We start from the raw sequence: 22,288 nt of genomic DNA, 5'->3' as shown, positions 1-22,288 counted from the left end.
ACACGAAACGCTTCGACGGCCGGCACGCAAAGTTCGAGCCAGCGTTTCGTTCGTCACGGCGGTTAACCACGTCAAGGAATTACGGAGGTAGAATGAAAAAAAAAAAAAAAAAAAAAAACAAAAAAAATTACAAGAACAAAACAAAACAAATAATCGGCACAAAACGTAAACCGAGGCTGCTGCTGGACGTGAACGTGAAACGGTAAGAGAGAAGCGACGGATGGCGCGGGGTTCGGTCATGGAGATAAATACCAGACTTAAGTGAGACTTAACGGCGTAATAAATCCACGGGAGCGGTTGTCCCGAAGACGGAGTGCCTCCCGCAGGTTTTCCTCGCTCCTTCGGGGGATGTGGGGAAGAGGAGGATCTCCGACGTGCCTTTGTCCGCGTGTACAAACGCGGGGCGAAGAGTGAACCGGCGCAACTCCTGATACAGATTGGTCTCGTTAGCCATCGTAGTTAACACCCCGGTCTTCGGCGAACTTGTTGCTGCGGTGATCCTGCACACCCTCCGCATCCGGGACTAATAGAGTCATTTTTCGAAACCGGCCGAAGGCACGAGACGCCATCAACCTTAGACCCGCGGCTCTGACACTCTCCTCTCAGCTGTTGCCCCCCGAAATTAGCCAATTATCCTGCAGCCGAATCACCGTCATTCTTCACCACACCGCGCCTAGCTGTTACAGCTATCTCTTCAATTTCACCGCGCAGTTATACCGTCCAAGGAATATCCTCGGAGTCTGCTTCGCGGTTATAAGTTCGGAGGAAAGCGTTTCTGCACTTTTTCCTGAATTTTTAACGCTGTCTCTCGGACCGACGGATTTGTACGTGTATACGTGGATCGAATGTTTCTGAATTATAGTCATCGTCTCGGATTATTCGAATTCGAATTAATTATCAACAAGATTCGTGGATAATTAAGCGAAGTTAGCATCGCGCGAGTTCCTCTGCAGGAACGCTTTCGAACGTGATTAATTCATCCGGTGCATGGTTATCGAGTTACGGACAACGAAAAACTTTCAATATTCATAAACGAACACTCGTACGAATTAATCGAGGAACGATTCCAATTTATTCCGTCGTACGGAGAATCGAGCGGTGAAGTATAATCGGTTATACGTTCGACGTTATATAGCGTTGCGGCAATGTTGGAGAAGAAACGGCAGTCGTTTGCAGCGAAACAATTGTCACAAGGCTCGTATCTCCACCGTTAGATATCGGAACGAGCGGCGCTACAGATTGAAGTTGTAATTCAATGTTTGAAGCAAATGAATGTTGTTAACTAAAATATCGCATCATACGCGGGCTCGCAGTGATTGAAAAACTGAAATTGGACCTAATGAGTCGTTATTTTCCATCTTCCAAATACGTTTTTCCCATTTTCTTGGCACGCGTTGGAATATTTTGCACTAAGATAATCGGAAAGATGATACATCGGTGTTTTTTATATTCGAATAACGGTTCAGGAAGATACGTACATTTTTAAACGAAATCGTGAGTTGGGGTAAGTTTTCACACGTGACAATAATTTCGACTGTTTCGTCGTTTTCTAAGTCTCGGTCAAGTTTTTCGGGATTTTCGGAGTTTTCGGAGTCTGGGTCGACTGTTTCGTGGTATCCAGGACGGAGAAAGGAATTATTATTTAAAAATAGACATTCAAAACTTGAGGTTCTCACATGAATAATATCACATAATTTTTTACCAGTGTTCGTCATTTAAAATACTTGGCATCACTCCGGGATTTCTATTTTTTTTGTAATTCGAAAAACTATATTCAGACTTGCTTCGGAACAACGACGAAATTTCTCCAGTCGCGCAAACGATCCATCCACATTTCCTCGCGTCCGAATCGAATGAAATTGTTATTTTTCAAAAAATTCCAAAACTCGGAGAGCAAAAAGTGTGACAATTAACTAGCACCGTTCTCCCCTACATCGAGAAGCGAGGCGTGTCTGGTCATTTTGCACCATTGTCTCAATGATCTGGGGCACACGTCACTCATTATTTACATCGGATGGTGAATTTTGTATAATCCGTCCCAGCCGAGTCTGAGCCGAGCGGCATAAATCAGGTTCGCGTTATTGGTCTGGCGCACAGCAAATGGGTCATAGAGACAGAATTGAAATAGACAATCCCTGCCGCGTTTTCTCTTCACGTCGCCGAGCCGCTCGCTTCGGACGAAGCGAAAGACGCTGCTGAGTATACGAAAAGAAGAGAACTATCCGATCCTCAAGTCCGCGGGCTGCGGCTAAGTGACACTTGGCTCTTTTTACGGCACTCAACTTGGCCCGTACCTTATACTCCTGGCGTTATCGTGTATCTAAATAATCAATTTACCTCCCGACCATAACCGTAACCGCGAGTTAGCTGCAGTTTTATGTCAGGCTCGTGTCGCTGGCGTCGTTCACAGACGTCTATCATCGAGAAACATATATCGCGGCGGCGGATAATCAGGGAGAGTTCGAGAGAACGAAAGATCGAGTGTTGGTTCGTAATGTTCGTTCGTTTATATTTATTTACTTCTAAATTTGTCCCAGGCGAAAATGGCGCTCGTACCTGCGAGGCGGGCGGGGGCGGAAGGGATTACGCGGGTTCCCGGAGCATGAATATGACGGGGTGGCTCGAAGCCCGTTAAAAGCATCTTGGCTCTCTCTTCCCCTTTATAGCTCTCAGCCCCTGGACTAGAACCGCGTCCCGACCAATCGGAGAGAAAGCCCCCCGTCTCTGCTAATCGACTCGAAATTCAGGAGCCCGCTATACTGCAGCTTCCTCGCCGTCGTCAATTTTCCCCCACGTCCCGTCGTGCTTAAAGCCTTTGCGAATTATAAACCTCGAGGCGCGGCAAAAGTGTAGTGCGAAAAACAGAAAGAGGTCAGAAATTCTTTGCCCGACGCAGCCACGTTTTCCGTCTACTAATTGGATAAACAATTCAAGTTGCAAACATCAGTGCCAGACTCGATTGAGGGGTGATATACGCGCCATGCTGCCATTTTGTTATTAACTTCAATGAAGAAATTCTGAAACGTTCTTGAACCTATGAATAATAAAGTCCTCAAACTCAAATTGCTTCACGTATTTTCATTTTTTTTTTTTTTAAATTCAAAAAAATAGGTATGATTTTAAACCTTCTACGCCGTCAAGCCCCGTTTTTATTAATACCTGCACAAAGTTGACTCGTCTGAATTTATTATGAAGCCGAAGCTGCGACTCGTTTGCATCAAAAAATGATAGGCACTTCTCAAAGAAAAGTTGAGAAAACTGCACCGTTAAAAGTTTTCGTACGGAACTTTCTACACTGTATTGGAAGTTTTATTTGGATACGGAACAGTGTATTCACCACACACTTATCCCTTATTCAAGTTACAAATACAATAAATGTACTAAACATTTTAGTAAATTCAAATGACTTTTTTGCATTCTTCCTATAAATTTTAATAAAATCAAGAATTTTCATTTTAAATACGTCGCTGCACCGAATTTGTAAATATGCAACCTGATTTCGTAAATCGACAACTCTGTTGCACAGTAAATGTGTAGTAAATTTACAATAATTTTTAACAGTGTGGGAGATTTTTTTCCGAGTTGTAGAATTACATTCGTGAGAGTTACGATAATTATACTCACGTTGTGTCGCGGTGACCAGGAATTGCACATTATCGACGCGTCCTCCAGTATTCGACTCTGAAACACACAGGAAGAAAATTCCTTTTCAGCATTCTCAAGATAACGATGTAGATGGAGAGTTATGCAGTTCTCGAAAAATTCTCTGCAACTAAAACAGCTGCAATAATGCCTCCGTTTCAAGATTCGGCCGGAAGCTCGCGTGATGCGAGCTTGCGTGGACGTCGACAATATATAACCCCGAAATGGCTAGATCCACTTCTATCGGTGTAGATTAATTTATACCGTAGTACCTACAGCGATTCTCACTTCAATCCTTTCTCTCAAGATTATCATCTCGACCAGCTCGTAAGATACGAATCAATTTTCTCACTCCGTTTTCATATCCCTAATTGCGCTCCTCTGTGTGACAAATACAAATTGTTAGACAAAACTTTGGCAATATTTTGTGGTCAATTATATACCGTTACAAATTATCGTCAATTGTACAGTATTATACTGTTCGCAGTTAGATCCCACAGAAGGAAAACCTGGAAACCAATCGAGTCAAGTTTACCCCCCGAAATAATTGAGAGAAAAAAAATTCACCGATAAATCTAGCAAAGTTACAGTTACAGTTATTTTCAACTTTGAGTAAAATCGGTTATTATTACGCTAGAGGTGAAATTACTTTAGAGCCTAAGTAAAGTAAAATTCCGTGGGTTGTGACCAAGGGAGTGTAAGCAAGGCTCAGTCGGCGAGTATCCTCTTCTTCTTGTTCTTCTTCTTCTTCTTCTTCTTCTTCTTCTTCTTCTTCAGTCTTGTTCTTATTTTCCCCGCCAAAGTTTAACTTATAATTACGAAGATTTACCGGGGGCGACGAGTCAAAGTGTGAAATCGTGTTCAAAGTCCTCGCTCGCTCGTCGCACTCCTGGGCTTTAATAACAAATGAGCCTTGCCTGACGGAGTTGGAGACTCTGAGGCGAGTTCGGGGTCCATCCCTGCACGCGTTTTATTATGCTGCAAACCTGTGACCCACCCTCCCTCGCCGCTCTTCTTCTCCGACGTTGTTACGTGCGTCAACTCTTTTATTTTATTCAGGCACACAATTAGCCTGTTCGCATTTTTGCGTCCGGGGTGAAAAGAGAAGGAAATTTTACAATTTTTTTTTTTGCCAAAGTTGCGTATCAAAACGCGTGTTGTAATCGTTTGTAAATAGGAACGGAGACCGTCGATTCTGGAGACTCGTCAAATGCAGATTAAGGTTTTATATCAGCGGATATCAGGCGCAGGACGACGCTGCAGCCCGAGATATTTCGGTTCCAGGCGAACCTCATCATTATTTCAGGATAAAAACAAAGCCCCCTGAGAAGCCAGATAGCTGGCAACTGAGAGCCCAGAGTAAAGAGAATTCATCAAGTTTTCTAATGCAATATTCCGACTCCCAGCTTTGCTCCACGGGCAGCTGTATTAACGCGTGTACGGAAGCAACGTCTGCTTCTTACGACACTCTTTTCCTTCTTCTCTTAACTCTTTACCGATGATTTTCTTGCAGCCCGATTGCACAGAGATGGAAAAATAATAATTGTGCAAGAGTAACAATCAGTTTGAGTTGCTGAGATTTTGATGCGTAATTGGAATTATGAACGGGTTCTTCGGAAATCGACGTGATATTCTAACGGAATTCAATAAGCAGGTATGCGAATTTTGCTAAGCTTCTATAAAGAAGCTGTTGCAGTCCACCACGTTTTTAGATAACGCAGGTCTGCAAAAAAAATTAATATTTTTTTCAGCTGCATGGGATGTGCAAAAATGATTTCCATTTCTCTCCATCACGTACAGTATTCTTGCAAAATACGAGGTATGTTCGTACAAAAAACTATAACAATAATGAAAACCACCATCATTTCATTACAGCGAACTAAACAATATTTCTCAAAAAATTAAACGAGCAATTTCGTTACGAAGTGTATTTAACATTCCGTGTTCATTCTTTTCGCATACGAAACCTTTTCTTCTTCTCTTTGATACGCCTCCGAAGACGTTTCCGCTTTCCATTTTCTCTTTTCCTGTTTGTATTTATTCTCGCGTCTCACTCTAAGACATATTAAATGAAAGTAGGAAATCACTTTTGCATAGGATTTTTTGGATCAAGAATAGGATACCAGATTACACGGGAATTTCACTTTAAACGTAACGACAAACACGTGTTGAAGAAAAAACCTAACTTGATGGAACTTTTTGAGTATTTTTCCCGGTTTCAGTGATTCCAAATCTATAAGAAACGGTATAAAAAACCTGTGCAGTTTTTTGGTTGCAGACCAGTGTTATATATCGATGAAGTTCGATCATTCCTGTTCACGCATACAAGGTGTACAACGCATCCCCCGACATCCATCCTTCACTGCAGCATGCGTGTATACCTGTATCTAGAGTTCTTTTTGAGCTTTGTCGAATTGGTTCGCACGTTTCGTCGGAGCGATTTGATTGGTCGGAGGATTGACGAAGAGGGATTGCCGGGAGGAGGAGGCTGCGAGGGATGTGGAGGGCTGATCGAGGGGATTCGGCAACCACCACAGGCACCATATACGAGATAGACCGAACGATCGGGAAGCGATCTACACGACGACGACGACGACGACGGTGGCGGTTTGGTAAAACTTCAAGTAAAAATCAGTGATTTCGTAACCTCACTTAAAAGACGCGAGGTTCGCTCAATAAAGCGGCCCTGATTGGCTCCGCTTCACTCCCACACAGTCCGCCCCTGCCGCCCGCCAATCAGATCCTCGGGTTCGCCTCATCGATCCACGCCATCCACCCGGCCGCCATTCCCTCCTCCTCTTCCTCTTCGTCCCCTTTCCTCCCTCCTCGCTCCACGGCTTCACCTCTCGCGCCTCTCGCCGTAATTCTTCCATTTTCTCATCCTTCCGGTGGGTCCGACTCTCCGATTCTTCTCTTCTCCGAGTCAACGAAACTCGTCACTTTCGGATACCGCTATTCAGCGACCGTCGGTCTACTCCGTAGTAGCGTTGTCTTCGTTTGGAGGAATTCGATAATACTCTGTCTGAAGACTTCCCATCCCAAGACTTCGATACAGATCTTCCTTGGCATCAACATTTTGCCACCTGACAACAGACTTCGAACAATGCAGATTCTGATTTCAGACTCGCAGTCAAATGCGGAAGTACAGACGCATCGTGTCTGCAGTTGCAGCCTGTAGGCAGACTTACCTCGGAACGCTTTCGACTCGGGTTAAAATTCCAAGTTTTCAACCACAACAATCGAGTCATGACTTTGCACCTTCGGGAAAAGCGACGGCTGGGACTCAGGGTGCGAAATCCGCTGGTGCACGTATGACACGAGTACTTACAGTTCACTCTCATGATGAATAACGCATTATCTCTGGTCTGGTTGTATAGTTCACATTACCGGCAAACTGTCAAATCTGGAGTCCAAGCGAATCAAACAGTCAATAGAGGAGACAGGTACCAAGCTTGGATAAATATTCGCGCTACGCTGGCTCCAACACCATTATCTAGGAATTTCGAATGTTGCGCATGCTTTTAAAGACGAAAAATTGATTCTTATCTCTGGTTGTGAGAAGACCATTCCAATGAATCCCTAAAAGGTGCAGAGCTTATTCGCGCGGTGCAGTTAACTCTTCCCCGGGAGAGACGAAGGGTCTAGAGCGATAGTCGAGAAGCAATTATATCCGCTGCTCGGATCATCTTTACAGTCCACCAGAGCGTAGGAGGTGAGGTGGTGCTCTTCTCTCCGCAGTTTATTGGCCATATTGTAGCCACAACGTGCCTACGAAGGGTATACGCATACCTACGCCTTGGTACTTACCGTGCCAAGACCTTCGTGGTATACATTCACTGTTCGCGGCTTCTGCCTCGCGTCGAAGTGCAACAAACCAATGAAGGTCTGACTGTGTACCAGGATGGGTGTCGGTGACGCGTTACATGTAGTTGATTCTCGACGAAAGACCTTGTTATTCATCCGGCAGAGACAGAGGTCGAGAGTAAATGGAAAAGCTTGCGGAATCAAGAAACTGCACCTGCCTGGGTGCAGACAGTTATTGTGCAGCTCGCGTCGGCCGCAGGCCGTCAGAGGTGACGAATTAGTGGGTCGGTAGTCGGCCGTGTTCCGCCCGGTTTTACCCCGTTATTTATTCACGAGCGGCTTTCATCTCCCGCACGGCGTCGACCGGACCGCGTTTGCGCCTGCGGACACCGGTCGAAATGTCACGTAACGGTGGCCGTGAAATAGTCGCGATTCAACAACTCTCACGCCATGCTTACTCGCGATCGTCGCTCCCCCTCGTGTAACGTTGTATTTACGTGCATGCGTAACTTGCGGATCCCGCCGAAAGTAGGACGGGTCATACGATGCGGGGGGTATTTTGACGTTGAGTAACGTCGGAGCCAGAGTCGCGAACGTTGCAAGTAAATAAAATGAGTCCAACGAGACGAGTTGTAACCACGACGCTCTTCCGACGTTTGAAAAATAAGGGTGCAAATACTGCCTATGGCGCAAATATTGATGGCCTCGAATTGGATTTACTCGGTATACGTTACCACGTGACCGACGATACTTTATGCTCTGTACCTTTGACGCGCTACCGTACCTGGCAAACATCATGCATAAGTAGGCAACCGTCTTTGACGTGATCCCTCAACAGTCCGAGCACAATGGGTATAGGTACCTTACGTTCAACGTCAATAAAGTCAACACACACTGCATCGGCCTATACTCGCTGATTTCCAACTCGCCTTGGCATAACAATTCGAATGCAGATAATGCACCGAAAAAATGTAGATGATGCAGATTTTACATCTCCTCTGGTGAATGTATGAACAGCCATTTCTCGGAGTCAAATCTACATCGATTGCGGCAGATCTTGTACTTAAGCGTGTTGTAACTCTTGCTATTGGTATTCCAACTCTTACTATCGGATTTCTAAAAACGTGTTGTCAATATATTCATCACAGGAGATGTAAAGTCTACAATATTTTGCTTTCCATGTGCCATTGGAGGTTGTTTGAGAAGACTGCAATGACGCGGGCAACGGTTCGTTACCCTTGGCGAGAAGAGAAATGAGAGACGGAGACGGACGGCGAGGGGGACGTTAAAAAGTACGACGCGATGTATAAGTTAGGGGGGGGGATGCAGGGGTGTAATTGGACAAGTAGGTAATACACTTAAGGGCGGGCGACTATCGCAAATAGTGTATAACAGGTTGGTCACGCGGCGACACACGTGCCGACACGTGGCGTCGACACCCGAGTGCAATTCCCAGAGTTCATCCTTTCCCTGGTGTAGTCTGGCAGGGATAATCGCACTCTCGTGTAACGTCCTTCACGATCATCAGCCACTTCGGGTCCCACAGGATACACCCGGGAAGACGACGCGAGGGGAGAGTCAGGGAGGACATTTACGAAAATTGAAACGTCGATTTGTCCGACCGATTCAGCCGCCTAATTGCACGTCGAGCGGACTATGAAGGGGTTGAATTATAATTATCATACCGTCTTGTGTTTCACTGCAATTGTAATCCACCCCCCATTAAGCTCGGGGCTCAGTCTGGGGTCTTAATTGACAACGAGTCGAGTCGAACGATCGGTTTCTCGGTCGTTTCCAGTGTCTAGCACAATTTTCTTTCCACGCGTGCTTCGCTGCGAGTCGATTAGTGAACGCGTGTCAAACCAGAAAGCACGTGTGTCTGTTTGCACAATGTCGGACAACCTGCAACCGCGTACCTGCTACGCCCGCTTCGCCTAGACCTCTGTGAACTAGACAGGATATTTGTCCCGGGTACACGCAGGTGTTTCCGTCCATTCGAGCGTGAGGCCAGCCATCGTTGAGATAATCGAATACCCAACCCTGACAATGAGCACTTCATTCCGTGTCAAGATATACGCGTCCGGAAACGTGTTGATGACCAAACGACGACGATATCACTTCCAAATGGGTCAAGGAAAACTTTGGATCGCTTCGTCATTCCTCATCGTCGTCTTCTTCTTCTTCGGCACGGTTAGCAGATAATGGCAACGTCTTATTTCATTCTCCTTCTCTCTTTATAGGGGTTGTTACGACGGGGCGGAGCGTGGAACTTCTTACTGACGTATGCATACGTGCGCTTTATGCGCAGGCGTATTTCTCTCCTACCGGTTGGAAAGGATGAAGTATATATAATATATACAGAGTCAACGTTCGAAAGCGAGCGGCGTGCTCGTCGAAGCGTGACCGAACTGTTAAACGTCGAGTTTCCAAGTTTTTCTTTTACTTCTTTCAGCTTGTCTTTTTTCTTCTTCCTTATACACAATTCTTTTCCTATGTCTTTTACTCTTACAATCCCTCCTCCTCCGGTTTACCTACGTACAAACGTTCCACATCTGGTATCTCATACATATTTATCTTCGGAAAAATTTTTGCATCTTATTTCCCAGTGTCGACAAGAACTTCGAGGTGGAGAGTTTTAAGACGATAAGGAAAGGAAACAATTGTGCAGAATTACACCGCGCGATGACCTTTTACATTCACACTTCTTTGTGCGAATGAACAGAGGTACTAGTTTATACCGACGACCAATCAACTTTCTTTACCACGAAGACAATACCTTTTTTTTACCTCTTCTTTTCAAATTTACCAATTTCGCAGCCAAGATGAATCGTCCAATCTTGAATTACGTAAAAGTACTCTCTATTACGAACATCAATCGTAGGTGATAAGTGGAGAGGAGAAAGAAGGGAATCAAAACAAGGAAAATATCCCGTCGAGTAAATTAAATGGAACGATATTCATGGATCACATGTTGTTGTGGCGCTAAATAGAAGCGGGTGCACTCGCTAAGGTGTGACATACATACATACACAACACACACTGCATACGACTTACAAACAAACACAGATGCGTCGAGTGCGTAGCTCGCGTGCCCCTCGTGAATTTAGAACTCGTTAAATTCCACTCGTCGCTCGTCCTCCCCTCGGCTAAACTCGCTCAAGAGAGGGAAAGGGACGCCGGGAAACCTGCCTGCGATGGGGCGGGTATACCAAGGTGGGGAAAACCCCACGAGTATTATTGTAATTATACACTTACGTTTATTTCCTGTCTGCCCCCTCGGCTCACGCGGCATTACGCGGCCGCCACCATCAGCGGTATGGGTTATACGAGCTACGGTTGCACGGGCATAGATTCGATACCTACTCGCCCAATCGCGATCGACAAACGGTCTGAATGTCGATGAACCATCGGCAGTCGGGGAAGATTTATCCTTTCGAATAGACTCGGATCCGCGCAGATTCGGAGACAGACCCGGCGACTTGTACTTTTTTTCAGGTACATGGGGTTCGTTATAGAAGCGAGGACGGAAGGGGGTTGTTTATTTACTCTGTCACAGTTGCATGGTATTTTGATTAACGTTGTATCGTTGCAATGTCAAAACATATTTACCTCGTTTATACATCATTTTTCAATAAAACCAAAAGTAGCTTCAAGTTCAACGTTTCACTTATTCGTGACGGAGACTCGATTGATCTCCGTTACCATTTTACCCCGAATGTAAAGTATCGCTGTGTCAATCAATCCAGGTACCATTATAGATCAAAGATATGAATTATCAACCTTTGTAAAATGAAAAAATGTCCATACCGCAGTGCGGGACGATGCTGGGATGAATGGAGTAATTGTCTCTGAAAAAAAAAGGGAAATCAATTTTGGATGCAACGCAAATGAGTAAAGTATTTGATATAATACAGATACGCGAAAAGTTCGAGGCAACGAAACCAACTGACTCAATAACAATCTTGGAAAGTTTTCAATTTGATTCCATTCGAGTCTTCGCCTACCAATAACGTTCAATCTGCAGACGTCCTTCGCTACTTTTCCCAGGTATGAAAACTCCGTACGCAGGATACATCAAGTACGGATCGTCTGAGACGAGTTCGAAACCGTTTCTGCGCAGTATTATCCATACGGAGAGGTATAAAATGAAACGAGTGTAACGACAATAGCAGCGTTGCAACGCGGGTGAGTAGCGATAACGAGAACATTATTAACGACGATGCTAATAATAATAAAGAGAGTTAAACCACGGCGGACTCTAAACGGAAGTAATACGGCCGGCAACTACCCGCGGGATAGCCACCCTCGAAGAACACCCACTCGGGCACGAAACCGCAGGGTCGGAAGGATGGGCATGTGCCGTGCGTGTATCCCCTTTTTACCTGCGGGAACCACGCACATACGGTGACTGGGTGATGTTGCGCCTCTGGACGTGTGTGTTTCCCCGGAATAAATTGAAGCGAGGCGAAGTGGAGTGGAGTGCCGCTGCTTGTTCCACCGGCTCCGGCACACCGAATTGCGTGACCGAGCCACCCTTGTCCCTTACTGCCCTGCCACTTATTAAGCGGATGTGATGGCGGTGTCGCTCCTTCCTGACAACCCGGCCCCCGTCAATTCGTTCCTAATTTCTTCGTTCTTATCTCGATATGCGAATCTGTCGCAGCGCCGAACGCGATGTTGACAAATAGAAAATAGCGACGTTGTATGGTGTAACATTCGTTGTCCGCCTAATTTGATAACCATCCGCGACGACGGGGTTCGTTTCCAGAGATTTTAATTGTTTGATTATTAGTACCGAAGCCGGCGACTTTGGTATGGTCGGTATGGAGTAATTCGTACTTGATGTATACCGAGTATGGAGTTTCCATGCCTGGGATAAATAGCGAAACACATCGGCGGATTGGACGTTATTGGTAGGCGAAGACTCGAATGGAATCAAGTTAAAAACTTTCCAAGATCATTGTTGTTCGTTGCCTCGAACTTTCCGCGTTTCTATATTCTATAAAATACTTTACTCATTTGCGTTGCATCCAAAATTGATTTCGTTCTTTCTTTTTTTTTTTTGCTGAGAGAGAGAGCATTGTTCCATTCGTCCCAGCGTCGTCTCACACTACGGTATGGACATTTTTTCATTTTACAGAGGTTGAAAACTCATATCTTTGATCGTTAATGGTATCCGGATTGATTGACACAACGATACTTTACATTCGGGGAAAAATGGTGACGGATATCAATCGATTCTCCGTCACGAATAAGTGAAACGTTGAACTTGAAGCTACTTTTGATTTTATTGAAAAACGATGTATAAACGAGGTTAATATGTTTCCAAAGTGCGAAGATACAACGTTAATCAAAACACCACGTCACTGTGATAGAGTAAATAAACAAGCTCCTTCAGTTCCCACTTCTACAACGAACTCCGTACCTGACAAAATTATTCATCGCCAGCTCTGACATTAGCTATTGCGGTGACCAATCCACGCGGACTCTCACAGCTCGCGGAGAGAGTTTGACGCTTCGTTGAATGCCTTTCAACTCGGTGTTAAAGCTCGAACCTGCCATTATTTTCAATTTGATAAAATTAACGGTGCAGTGTGTGTATAAGTATAGGTACGTATATGTAAGGTTCTACCGCGCGCGCGTTTCTCCGAGAAGAACAATAAATAAGGGCCAAGTGAGTAGTAAATATAAATCAGGAGCGATTGGATGTAAGCGGGGAGCGTTATGTGTCCCCAGCGTCCCGTATGTGGGTGGCGGAGGAGCTCTGCCCTTCCAGCTCCTTTCCTCCTCCTCCTCCTCCTCCTTCCTTTCCGCTTTTCCCTCGATTCCCAAGGCTGCAAGATCGAGAGAGTACAACTCGCTACACGTCTTCTTTCCACAACAGCTCGAGCACCAGAGCTCAGCGTCTGCTACTGGCTACATTATCCGTACGCAGAATCACCCGACAGTGCGTATCGAATCGCACTCGCGTTTGAATCCGCGTTTCTGTAGGCGTGAGAAAAAAAATTGCATTCAATTATCGTCTCAGGGTCTGCAGTCGAGCCACGCTGCCTCGAAAAAGTTCGTTTTTTCCAAAAGTTACGGACTGCTCACGATCGATCCAAGAGCTTATGCCGCATTCGCGAACGCGCTTACGGCGCCCTCGATCCACCTGCAGGGTCCGACATGCTCGGCGTTTCAGGGACGTTTATCACTTTTCCGATATTTTTCAAGTATTATGTAACCGCCGCGACGCGGCCATTTCGTATTTATATACGTACATACCTACGTACCAAGGGAAGCGGGGTAACCAGTTGCACTGAATTATGCGAGGCTTGTATGTATCTTCGATAATTCGCAACTTGTCGCCAAAGACCCCGAGCAGTTTTCAGGGATCGAACCCTCGTTCCGAGACGACGTTCGCCACTTCACCCCGTACATGAACATACCTCTTCAACTCTCGCCCTGAACTCCGAAAAACTCTGGCTAACCTCGACCGGAAGTTTCCGACAAATCACCGCGAGGATAACATAAGCGCGATGCTCGCTGTTCACGCGGTTCAGACCTCGGATTGGATCATTAAGCTGCACGTTTGGCGCGACTCGCGTCCCTGACTGTAATTGGCGCAAGCTCCCTGCAAAGTCCGTGCATATTTCTTGCAGACCGTGGCACGTGGTGCGTAATAATCCACCTGAGGGTCGCTTGGCGAGGGGGGAGGGAAAAGCTCACAGGTGCACCGGGTGCGTGAAGGTGGCTTTATGGAGGAGGAGAGTGCTTCGGAGACAGCGGACGTGTATCGATTATGCAATCACGTGACAAGTGCCCACAATACCGCACGTATGGCCAGTCCTACCAGGGGGGGTAGAGAGCAGCCTACATCACGCAGTCAGTTCCGACGTTAATTATCGAGCCACGATCGCCCCGCACATATGTTTGTTCCCAGATTTTTCCACCCGCGACAGCAGCGCTGTGCACCCATACCACCGCTCATACTCTGCATCGTGCACGGGACGCCGGAGAATTGGTGCCTTATTTTTTTGCCCCCATATGTCGGCTGCCTCGCCAACGATTCACGGTATTCGGATAATTGGTATCGTAATACCTACGGCGATATCGAGCTTTACCAGCCTTACGCGCCGATCACGTGCTTTTGGGTTTTTACAAACGGCGAAGCCAAGAAATTGTCGGGCAAGTCGTTTTCGCAAAGTCATCGGGTGGATCGTTCTGGGTTGGGTCGGGTTCGTCCACCTGAACTCAAACAAAGCCGCCTCCGCTGCCCGTGTGGACGGTGGGCAGAACAAAGTGGGGCTGAATCGAGTGGGATACTGTTTACTTTTCGTGGTTAATGAGTCATGACAAAGTGTGTACCACCCCGCTATAAAAGAAATCGATAATCACGCGGCCTCGGTGGCCTTGTTTCGTTTTTGCCAGTCTGATTCTCATGCGTAACGACACTTCCGTGTCTTCTTTTCGACCTTCCATTCCGCGGCTTTAAGTCGCAAAGTTTCGTGGTCATTGAACCGAATGCATGGATTTTACCGTAATGACACAGGTCTGCAACCAAAAAACTGCACAGGTTTCCTGTACTGTTTCTTGTAGATTTTCACCCACTGAAACCGGGAAAAATACTCAAAAAGTTCCGTCACGTCAGGTTTTTTCTTCAACCCGTGTTTGCGGTTACGTTTCAGAGTGAGACTACCATTTAATTCGAAATTTCATATCCTATTCTTGATTCGAAAAATCCTATGCAAAATGCTTTTCTACTTCCATTTAATGTGTATTAGAGTAAGGCTCAAGAATAAGTGTTTTTAATTATTTTTATGCGTTTTTTTTATGCAGTTACCTTGTATTTTGAAAAAATACTGTACGCGATGGAGGAAAATGGAACTAATTTCTGGATTCAGCAAACTCGAAAACTGAATATTTATCAAAAGCATCCCATACAGCGGAAAAACAATATTTTTTTGCAGACCTGCGCGATCAGACTGCATCCGACCATGTTTTGTCATTGGACGAAATTTAGTCAGCTATTGGAAGACACGTTGAAGTTGCGGTTTTCTTCGTTTACTCGAAAAAGCTAATGATAACGGAAAGCGAGTGAGGCTGTAGGGGATTGGATCGGCGATTAAGTTCAGCCCCGCAGACCGGTCGAATCGGCTTTAGGAACTTAATGGAAATATCATCCGCTCTATTACCTGAAACCCGTTCCATTTACAGGCTATTCAACAATCAGTTGGAGGAGTTGAACGAACATTGGACGGGTATCCAGACGTCGGAGGAGACATTTCAATTTCGGAAAAACGGAAAGCCTAAAAACCTCTTACTATACTTCGGAAATTTGCGAGTAGCTTTCGAATCTCGATTGTTCTATTGAAATAAAATAAACAAATGAGAAAAAAAGAAACGATTTAAGATCGGCGAATGAAAAGCTCGGGGCTCATTTGTCACTGCATGGAGGGGCTCGTTCGTATAGGAAACAGGTGCCACGAAAATGCTCGTCTTTCGTGATTGCGGCCATCAATCATACCAGCGCGCAACAAAATATATGTACATGAGTCTATCCACATATGCACACTCCCTCAATCTTAGAGTCGCACGATTCAACGTATCTCATGGAGCTGCGAGTGAAAATTGAATCGCGGCACTGATTTTTCAATATATTTTTCAAAATTGACGCAGAGAAATATTAGAAATCAAAGTATCGTCGTACTTTCAAAACTATCTAAATTTATTAGCCTATTCGTGATTCTAGATGGATGCATTGAACTATTTGAATGGAAACAATTTTCTTTGTAGTTTCATTTGACACATATATTCTTATCAACAAAAATTATTTACGGTCAATCGAATTTTATCTACCGACTTAGATCAACGAAACAAGTACCAAGTACAAGTTGCAGTGGATTTGTTTAGGGTGAGAAACTTAATTTGTTTCTTCAAACCTTCAAAACTTACTGACGGAAGTCGAAAACAACAATACAATATAAGTTTGAACGGAAAAAACAAAGATCTGTTAGATTGGCGAAATCAATTTGTTTACTAAATCACGTAAAGGGATTGATTTAAGAATATCAAATTTCATTCCGCGGATTATTATATTCTTCAAAGACAACAAAATATTCATTTACAGCACGAAACTTCGTTTCAAACTATCAAGTTTTTAAGCAAATCAACCGTACAGTTCAAATGACTCGGTTGGTTGATTTGACTTGACGGAATTTATTGTGCCAACTACGATAGGTATATTCATTTTCACAAAAGGATGATTGCAGCAACGATTATTCGCGGATATAATCCATTATTACTACAGTAACAATGAGACTCGACACGCGTGTTTGAATAAATTTGTCAAAAGCACACGAGCTTGAATTGACCGCATCTGCAGCTGCGCACTCTCAAAGTTTAAAAAAGAAACGTGATGCCGATTTATATGATTATCCGTGAACCACGTGTATACAGCATAATGGGTTGAACGAAAGGTGACGAGCGGGCTCGTAAAGCGTGCGAATTGGTTTGAATAAATAAATGTGAAAATGGAAAGAAAAAGGTTCGAAAGTGAAACGAAGAAAAGGAAAAAAAGGATCAAAAGGAGAAAAAAAAAAATAATAAAAAAAGAAAGAAAAAAAAAAGAAAAAATCGTCAACAGGCGGAGACGCGATAAAGCTCCAAGTCCGTGCACGATTTGATGTACCTATATATCGCATGTTCGGTATATAGGCCATTCCAGAACGAGTAATCTCATCTAGGCACTCAGCTCGCTGCGACGGTTTTTATCCTATTACGTAACATGAATAAACTAAAGACTGTGGAGACTGCGTCGCGGCGAAAAAGAGAGGAGAGAAGAGAAAGATGAAGAGAGGCCAGAGAGAGGAGAGAAAGAAGATGCTGGCGGGGCCGAACGGGATGCCGGGATGGTTGTCAAGCCCTCACCCTGATGCAAAGAGAAGCTCGAAGCTTTTCGCAAACCGGGAGAAAGGGGGCGATTGATGCTGTTTTCGTATCTCTCGAGTGGTATACTTCTGGCATATGGTACCGGTAAGCCGATATGTTCCGAAAAGTGTAACCGATTCGAGACGAGACACGAGAACGCAAAACTTTGTCTTCTCCTAAATCTTCAGCGAGGCGCAAGGGGAATTCAGGGTCTAACTATTAGGTCGGTAATGGGGTCGATAGTTAGATTATGGCCGCCATGACGATGTTGGTGAACAGACGCCATGTTTTGTGGGTTTTTAATCTATGCTATAGGTTTGCTGTTATTATTAATTTGCGTTTCTCCTTGCTCCTTTCCTTTCTCTACGGCCACGTTTCAACCACGTTTGTGTCTTTTATACCACTACGGATGTTTTGAAGAAAAAATTGAAGTCCTTTTTTGGTAGCCGGATGTATTTTGAGAGGAATGGTAAACCTAACCTGATTATTTACAATTATTGTAGCTGACGTCATGGCTCTATATTTTACCGGGTTCATTCGCAGGTCTGCAAAAAATGTTTTGTTTTCTTTATCAAGTTTTCGAGTGTGCTGAATTCAAAAATTAATTCCATTTTCGTCCATCGCGTACGGTGTTTTTGCAAAATACAAGGTGTTCGCATAAAAAAAAAAGTAGAACAATAATGAAAAACACCGCCATTTCGTTACAATGAACTAAACAATATTTCTTACAAAATTGAACAAACAATTTCCTTGAGAAATGTATTTATTATTCCGTCTTCATTCTTTACGCCTACGATACCTTTTCGTCTTCTCTTTTATACGCCTCCGAAGACGCTCCTGCTTTCCATTTTCTCTTTCCCTGTTTGTATTTATTCTCGAGTCTCACTCTGATGCACATTAAATGAAAGTCAGAAATCACTTTTGCATAAAATTTTTCGAATCAAGAATAGGATACACGAATTCGAATTAAACGGGAGTCTCGCTCTAAATGAAACTACAAACACTAGTCGAAGAAAAAACCTGACGCGATGGAACTTTTTTAGTATTCTTCCCGGTATCAGTTACTCAAAATCTGTAAGCAACGGTATAAAAAACCTGTGCAGTTTTTCGGTTGCAGACCTGTGTTTTTGAATGTCTGTGTTACGACTGGTTTATATTTCACTCTTTGTTTCACGTGTGCTTAATGCGAGGATGATTAATTAATTTTTTTTCTCTAGTTGGTCGTATTATAATTGTTATTTAAATTTTTGAGATTGTAATAAAATTGAACATAAAATGGAAACTCTAGTTCTTGATTGACCTACGACACCGAAAACAAACTTTTATATCCGGAGTCTAAGAGTCTCGACGAACAAGGGAATAAAAAAAGACCTTCCGTTAGTATTCATTGTGTATAACTGCGGCGTTATTAACGAGGTTACCGCAGGATAGCGCGAGGGACCGAAAAGGAGACTGGAGAAAAAGAAAGCGAGAGAAATTAAATGGGCGGGAGGGCGCCGAGTCAACTTCGTTGTACATTTATTCGGGTGAAACTTTCGGTAATTCAATCTGTCGGCTGTTTAAGCTTTGCGGAGCTCTGCAGCGGCCTTTAATTCCAAATTGGGGCAATTTATCGGAGGGCATAATTTCGAAGATCGGTACCCATCCACCTACCTCTAAGTAAAATGCCCGCATAAATTGGAATTTATACCCAGGGATGAAATTGCGGGCCGCCCGCGGCGCGTTTGCGGGCTCGAAAGTATGATGCTTGGTTGTTTCCCTCTTATGTATTAGTTAAATGGATGTATAATTTAAGTAGAGCTCGTATCGCACGCGCACGCGATATTCGTCACGACGCTTATTTATAGAAATAAAAGTTGAACGGTTTTCGGTACAGTTCTCCTTCAATAATTATATACATAGGTACGCAAACGCATGAATGTATTATACCTTGTACGCAGGTATAGAACAACAATTCTGCATTCGTAATTCATAATAATTGTTTCGGTAATTTGCTAAGCCGTTTGTCAATCGTCGAAACTACGAAACAAACTTTTCGCGTTGGTATACCTAAATGAAAATGACTGTGCAGCTTTCTTACAGGTTTGCTTCTCTTTTGCGACTCGATTTCAAAACTTATTCGTATATTGCTGAACAGTTGTTTGCGGAATGTATTCAACGCGGCGATCAAATATTACATTTCTCTTTACTTCGTTGTACACACTTCCACAACTTGCACGAACGAGAATCATACATAAATGCAGAAAAACGAGAGTAAAAAAGAAGAAGTTGACCAACAACGAGTCGCGTGTTTGTACCGACGGTGAAAAGTTTGAAAATGGTAGGCGGAACGTGTCAAATGTATAAAATTGTCGCGGGTAATTTTATGCGAAGACAACGGCGAGACATCGGGATAAAAAATCAATGAAACCGAAGCATGATAATAACGGCGATAAGGCTGATAATGCGGATAATTGAAGACGAAATGCTTGAAAATAAGATGCGTGATAAAAACGCTGTCGTAATTATTTGACAGAGGATAAAAAATGGATCCGAACCGCCGAGCTGTGATTAATTATCCACTTTTTTACCCAGCGAACAACTCCTCGGGCACGTGCGCTAGAATTCCAACGATTACTGTCGTCCTATAAGCGGGACATAACCCGAACCCCTGAAACGGCGGCGAGTCCTGATAGCCGGCGGTCTCTTTAACGGCTGTAGGCCTATAGCCGTATCCTCGATTGTTAGAGGCGTTACAGGGAAGGAGCATAATATTTGATGAGTATCCTATCGCTATGAGGTATAAATTTTTTATCACAGGCCCGCTAATGCCGCGTCAGGCATCCTAACGATTTCATTTTCGCACCACTCCTTTCGCGTTTCCTCCTCCTTTCGATTCGAAAATAGGTATCTCGGAAACTTGTCGCGCTGTTTTACGACCCCGGTTTTCCCACCCGTGATCGAATTGGTTTCACGCTTCCCGAGTAAAGCCCGAGTTTATGCGGTGACACGGGACTTCGCGAAAGAGAGTGTACCGAGAGTGAGAGAGTGAGAGAGAGAAAGAGAGAGGGAACGGCGAGGATCGCTATGCTCTGACCTATATTTCATTAATTGGCCGTGAATAATGTATCCGCAGTCTGCACGAGAGAGCTGGCGGCAAATTAGATACGTCGCCGTCTGCACCGTCCACTCTGATCTTTGACCGTGGAATCCCCGTTGGTCGGGACAAATAGGAGAGACGTGGGGTTTTGTCGTGGCGTGGGCGGGAACCACGATTGCCTTCTAATTTGAGCCGTGGATCGAAGGATCCTTCGCGTCACATGCACACACCTTAGAGGTACCTCAACGGATCGGCGATGAGAAGGTCGTAGGTACTTACGGTTGGGTTCGGCATGCATCGCCTGGGCGGGGGCGGCATGGGTTCCGGGGCAGTTCGGTAGGGGGAGGGCGAGTATCGCCCGGAAGGAAAGCATCCTGGGGCTGTGATGGGCGCCCCGTGGAGTCCCTTGCTGCCCATCATCTTGTCCGGCGAGTACATCATCGTCGGTTATTCGCGCGGTGTCTTTCGACTCAAGGTACCGTGAAAGTTGTAGGCGAGTTACGAGGAGCCGGGATTTCCCCCAGGAATGACCGCGGTCCTCGAACCTGATCGTTCGAATCAAATATCATCCGTCCACTCCCGCATCTGAGCCCTTTTCCCTCTTCGTGGCCTCGACTCGCTCTCAATGCGCGTTGGACTCTCCGCCGACTGTTTGGGACTTGGTCCGCTTGGCCGACGGGAGGTGATAAAACGGAACCAAGGATTCAGTCTCGCCAAGCCCGCGCCGTCGTCGCCACTTCCATTTTCACTCTCTGCACCGGATTCCAAACTCGGTGGAATCTACGCCTGCTGTTCTTCCGTACTTCCTTCTTCAGCTTCCAACTCAACACATGATACGTTTCATTGATCACCAGGTTCGCGATGTAACAGTGAGACCGTCGAACCTGTTGTAGCGTTCCCGTATCTTCCCCGGGTTCATCGGCTCACCTCGATCTCTGTGTAACGCGATTCCGGAGACTTTGTTTCACCAGTATTATCGGTACGAACGAGGACAACTGTATGCGAATCGGCGAGTAGAATTGTGCAGGTAAAACACCGACAACCATCACTGTCTCACAAGTCTCTGGCCTGCACGGTATCTTTCCTCAACACCATGACGTATTTCGCGGTTGGGTGATTATGGTACCGCCCTTCAGTTCGTTGGCAATAATACACGCGTAGTTTGTAAACAGTACAACAATGTAGGGTGTTTCCGTGGTACCCACTTGGGATTAGGATGACGTCTTGATCACACCGCGGTCGTAACTCGCGATACAATATCACTGCAACAGTAAACAACAACTGTTTAAACAATCGGCAAGCCTACCTCAACTCGTGCCAACCCGATGTAACGAACACCGTAACTGTCTCATCGCGCAAACGTTTGGTAAATGAGAACGTCGTCTCTAACTCTACAACCACGAAAATGAAGAAAAAAAAACAAAAAGATCAGCCCCCGATCGGGTGTGGACAGGGGCTCTTCTCAGCACTCGGTAATAATTAGTAAGAGCTGTATCAGCGGCACTCTTTGACGCGAGGACCGGTTACGAGGACTGCGCGACATGTTCTGCAGATAGATATCGTAACCCTAACGTTTCGCAACAAGGGATGAAACGCTCGGCGGCGGGGTTACCCGTCCGCGTACCGAATCCGGGGGTGAAACGGCGCCTCGGGGGACGGAGGGGAGGCGATATTTCCCCGCTTTGGGCGGAGCCTGATGTCGCCGCTACGCCGGCGCTTGAAAAGCTCCGATATCGGCGGCCATCTTGCGCCTGGATTGTTCGTGCTTTACCTACGCGGTTGTGCCGAGTCGTTCTTCCTCCCTCCTCCCGCCTCCTCCCCCTTCGCCCCGGCAACCTTCGTCCTCTGCACCCT

General features: G+C 45.2%; 1 protein-coding gene across 2 annotated transcripts in view; it reads right to left on the bottom strand.

Annotated features, from left to right (window-relative positions):
- Positions 1-21,975, bottom strand: part of LOC107216954 (inhibitory POU protein) — a 34,724-nt gene extending 12,749 nt beyond the window's left edge. For both annotated transcript variants that reach the window (XM_046731397.1, XM_015654292.2), the window contains exons 1-2: positions 20,714-21,975; positions 3,625-3,681 (exon numbers count right to left, since the gene is read on the bottom strand). In XM_046731397.1, coding sequence (XP_046587353.1) covers positions 3,625-3,681; positions 20,714-20,875 — 219 coding nt within the window. In that variant the 5' untranslated portion in view covers positions 20,876-21,975. The remainder of the gene's footprint in view (positions 1-3,624; positions 3,682-20,713) is intronic.
- Positions 21,976-22,288: the final 313 nt, after the last annotated feature.

This window comes from Neodiprion lecontei, chromosome 2 (assembly GCF_021901455.1).
Source record: "Neodiprion lecontei isolate iyNeoLeco1 chromosome 2, iyNeoLeco1.1, whole genome shotgun sequence".
Classification (NCBI taxonomy): domain Eukaryota; kingdom Metazoa; phylum Arthropoda; class Insecta; order Hymenoptera; family Diprionidae; genus Neodiprion; species Neodiprion lecontei.
This window is presented reverse-complemented; position numbering and strand designations above follow the sequence as displayed.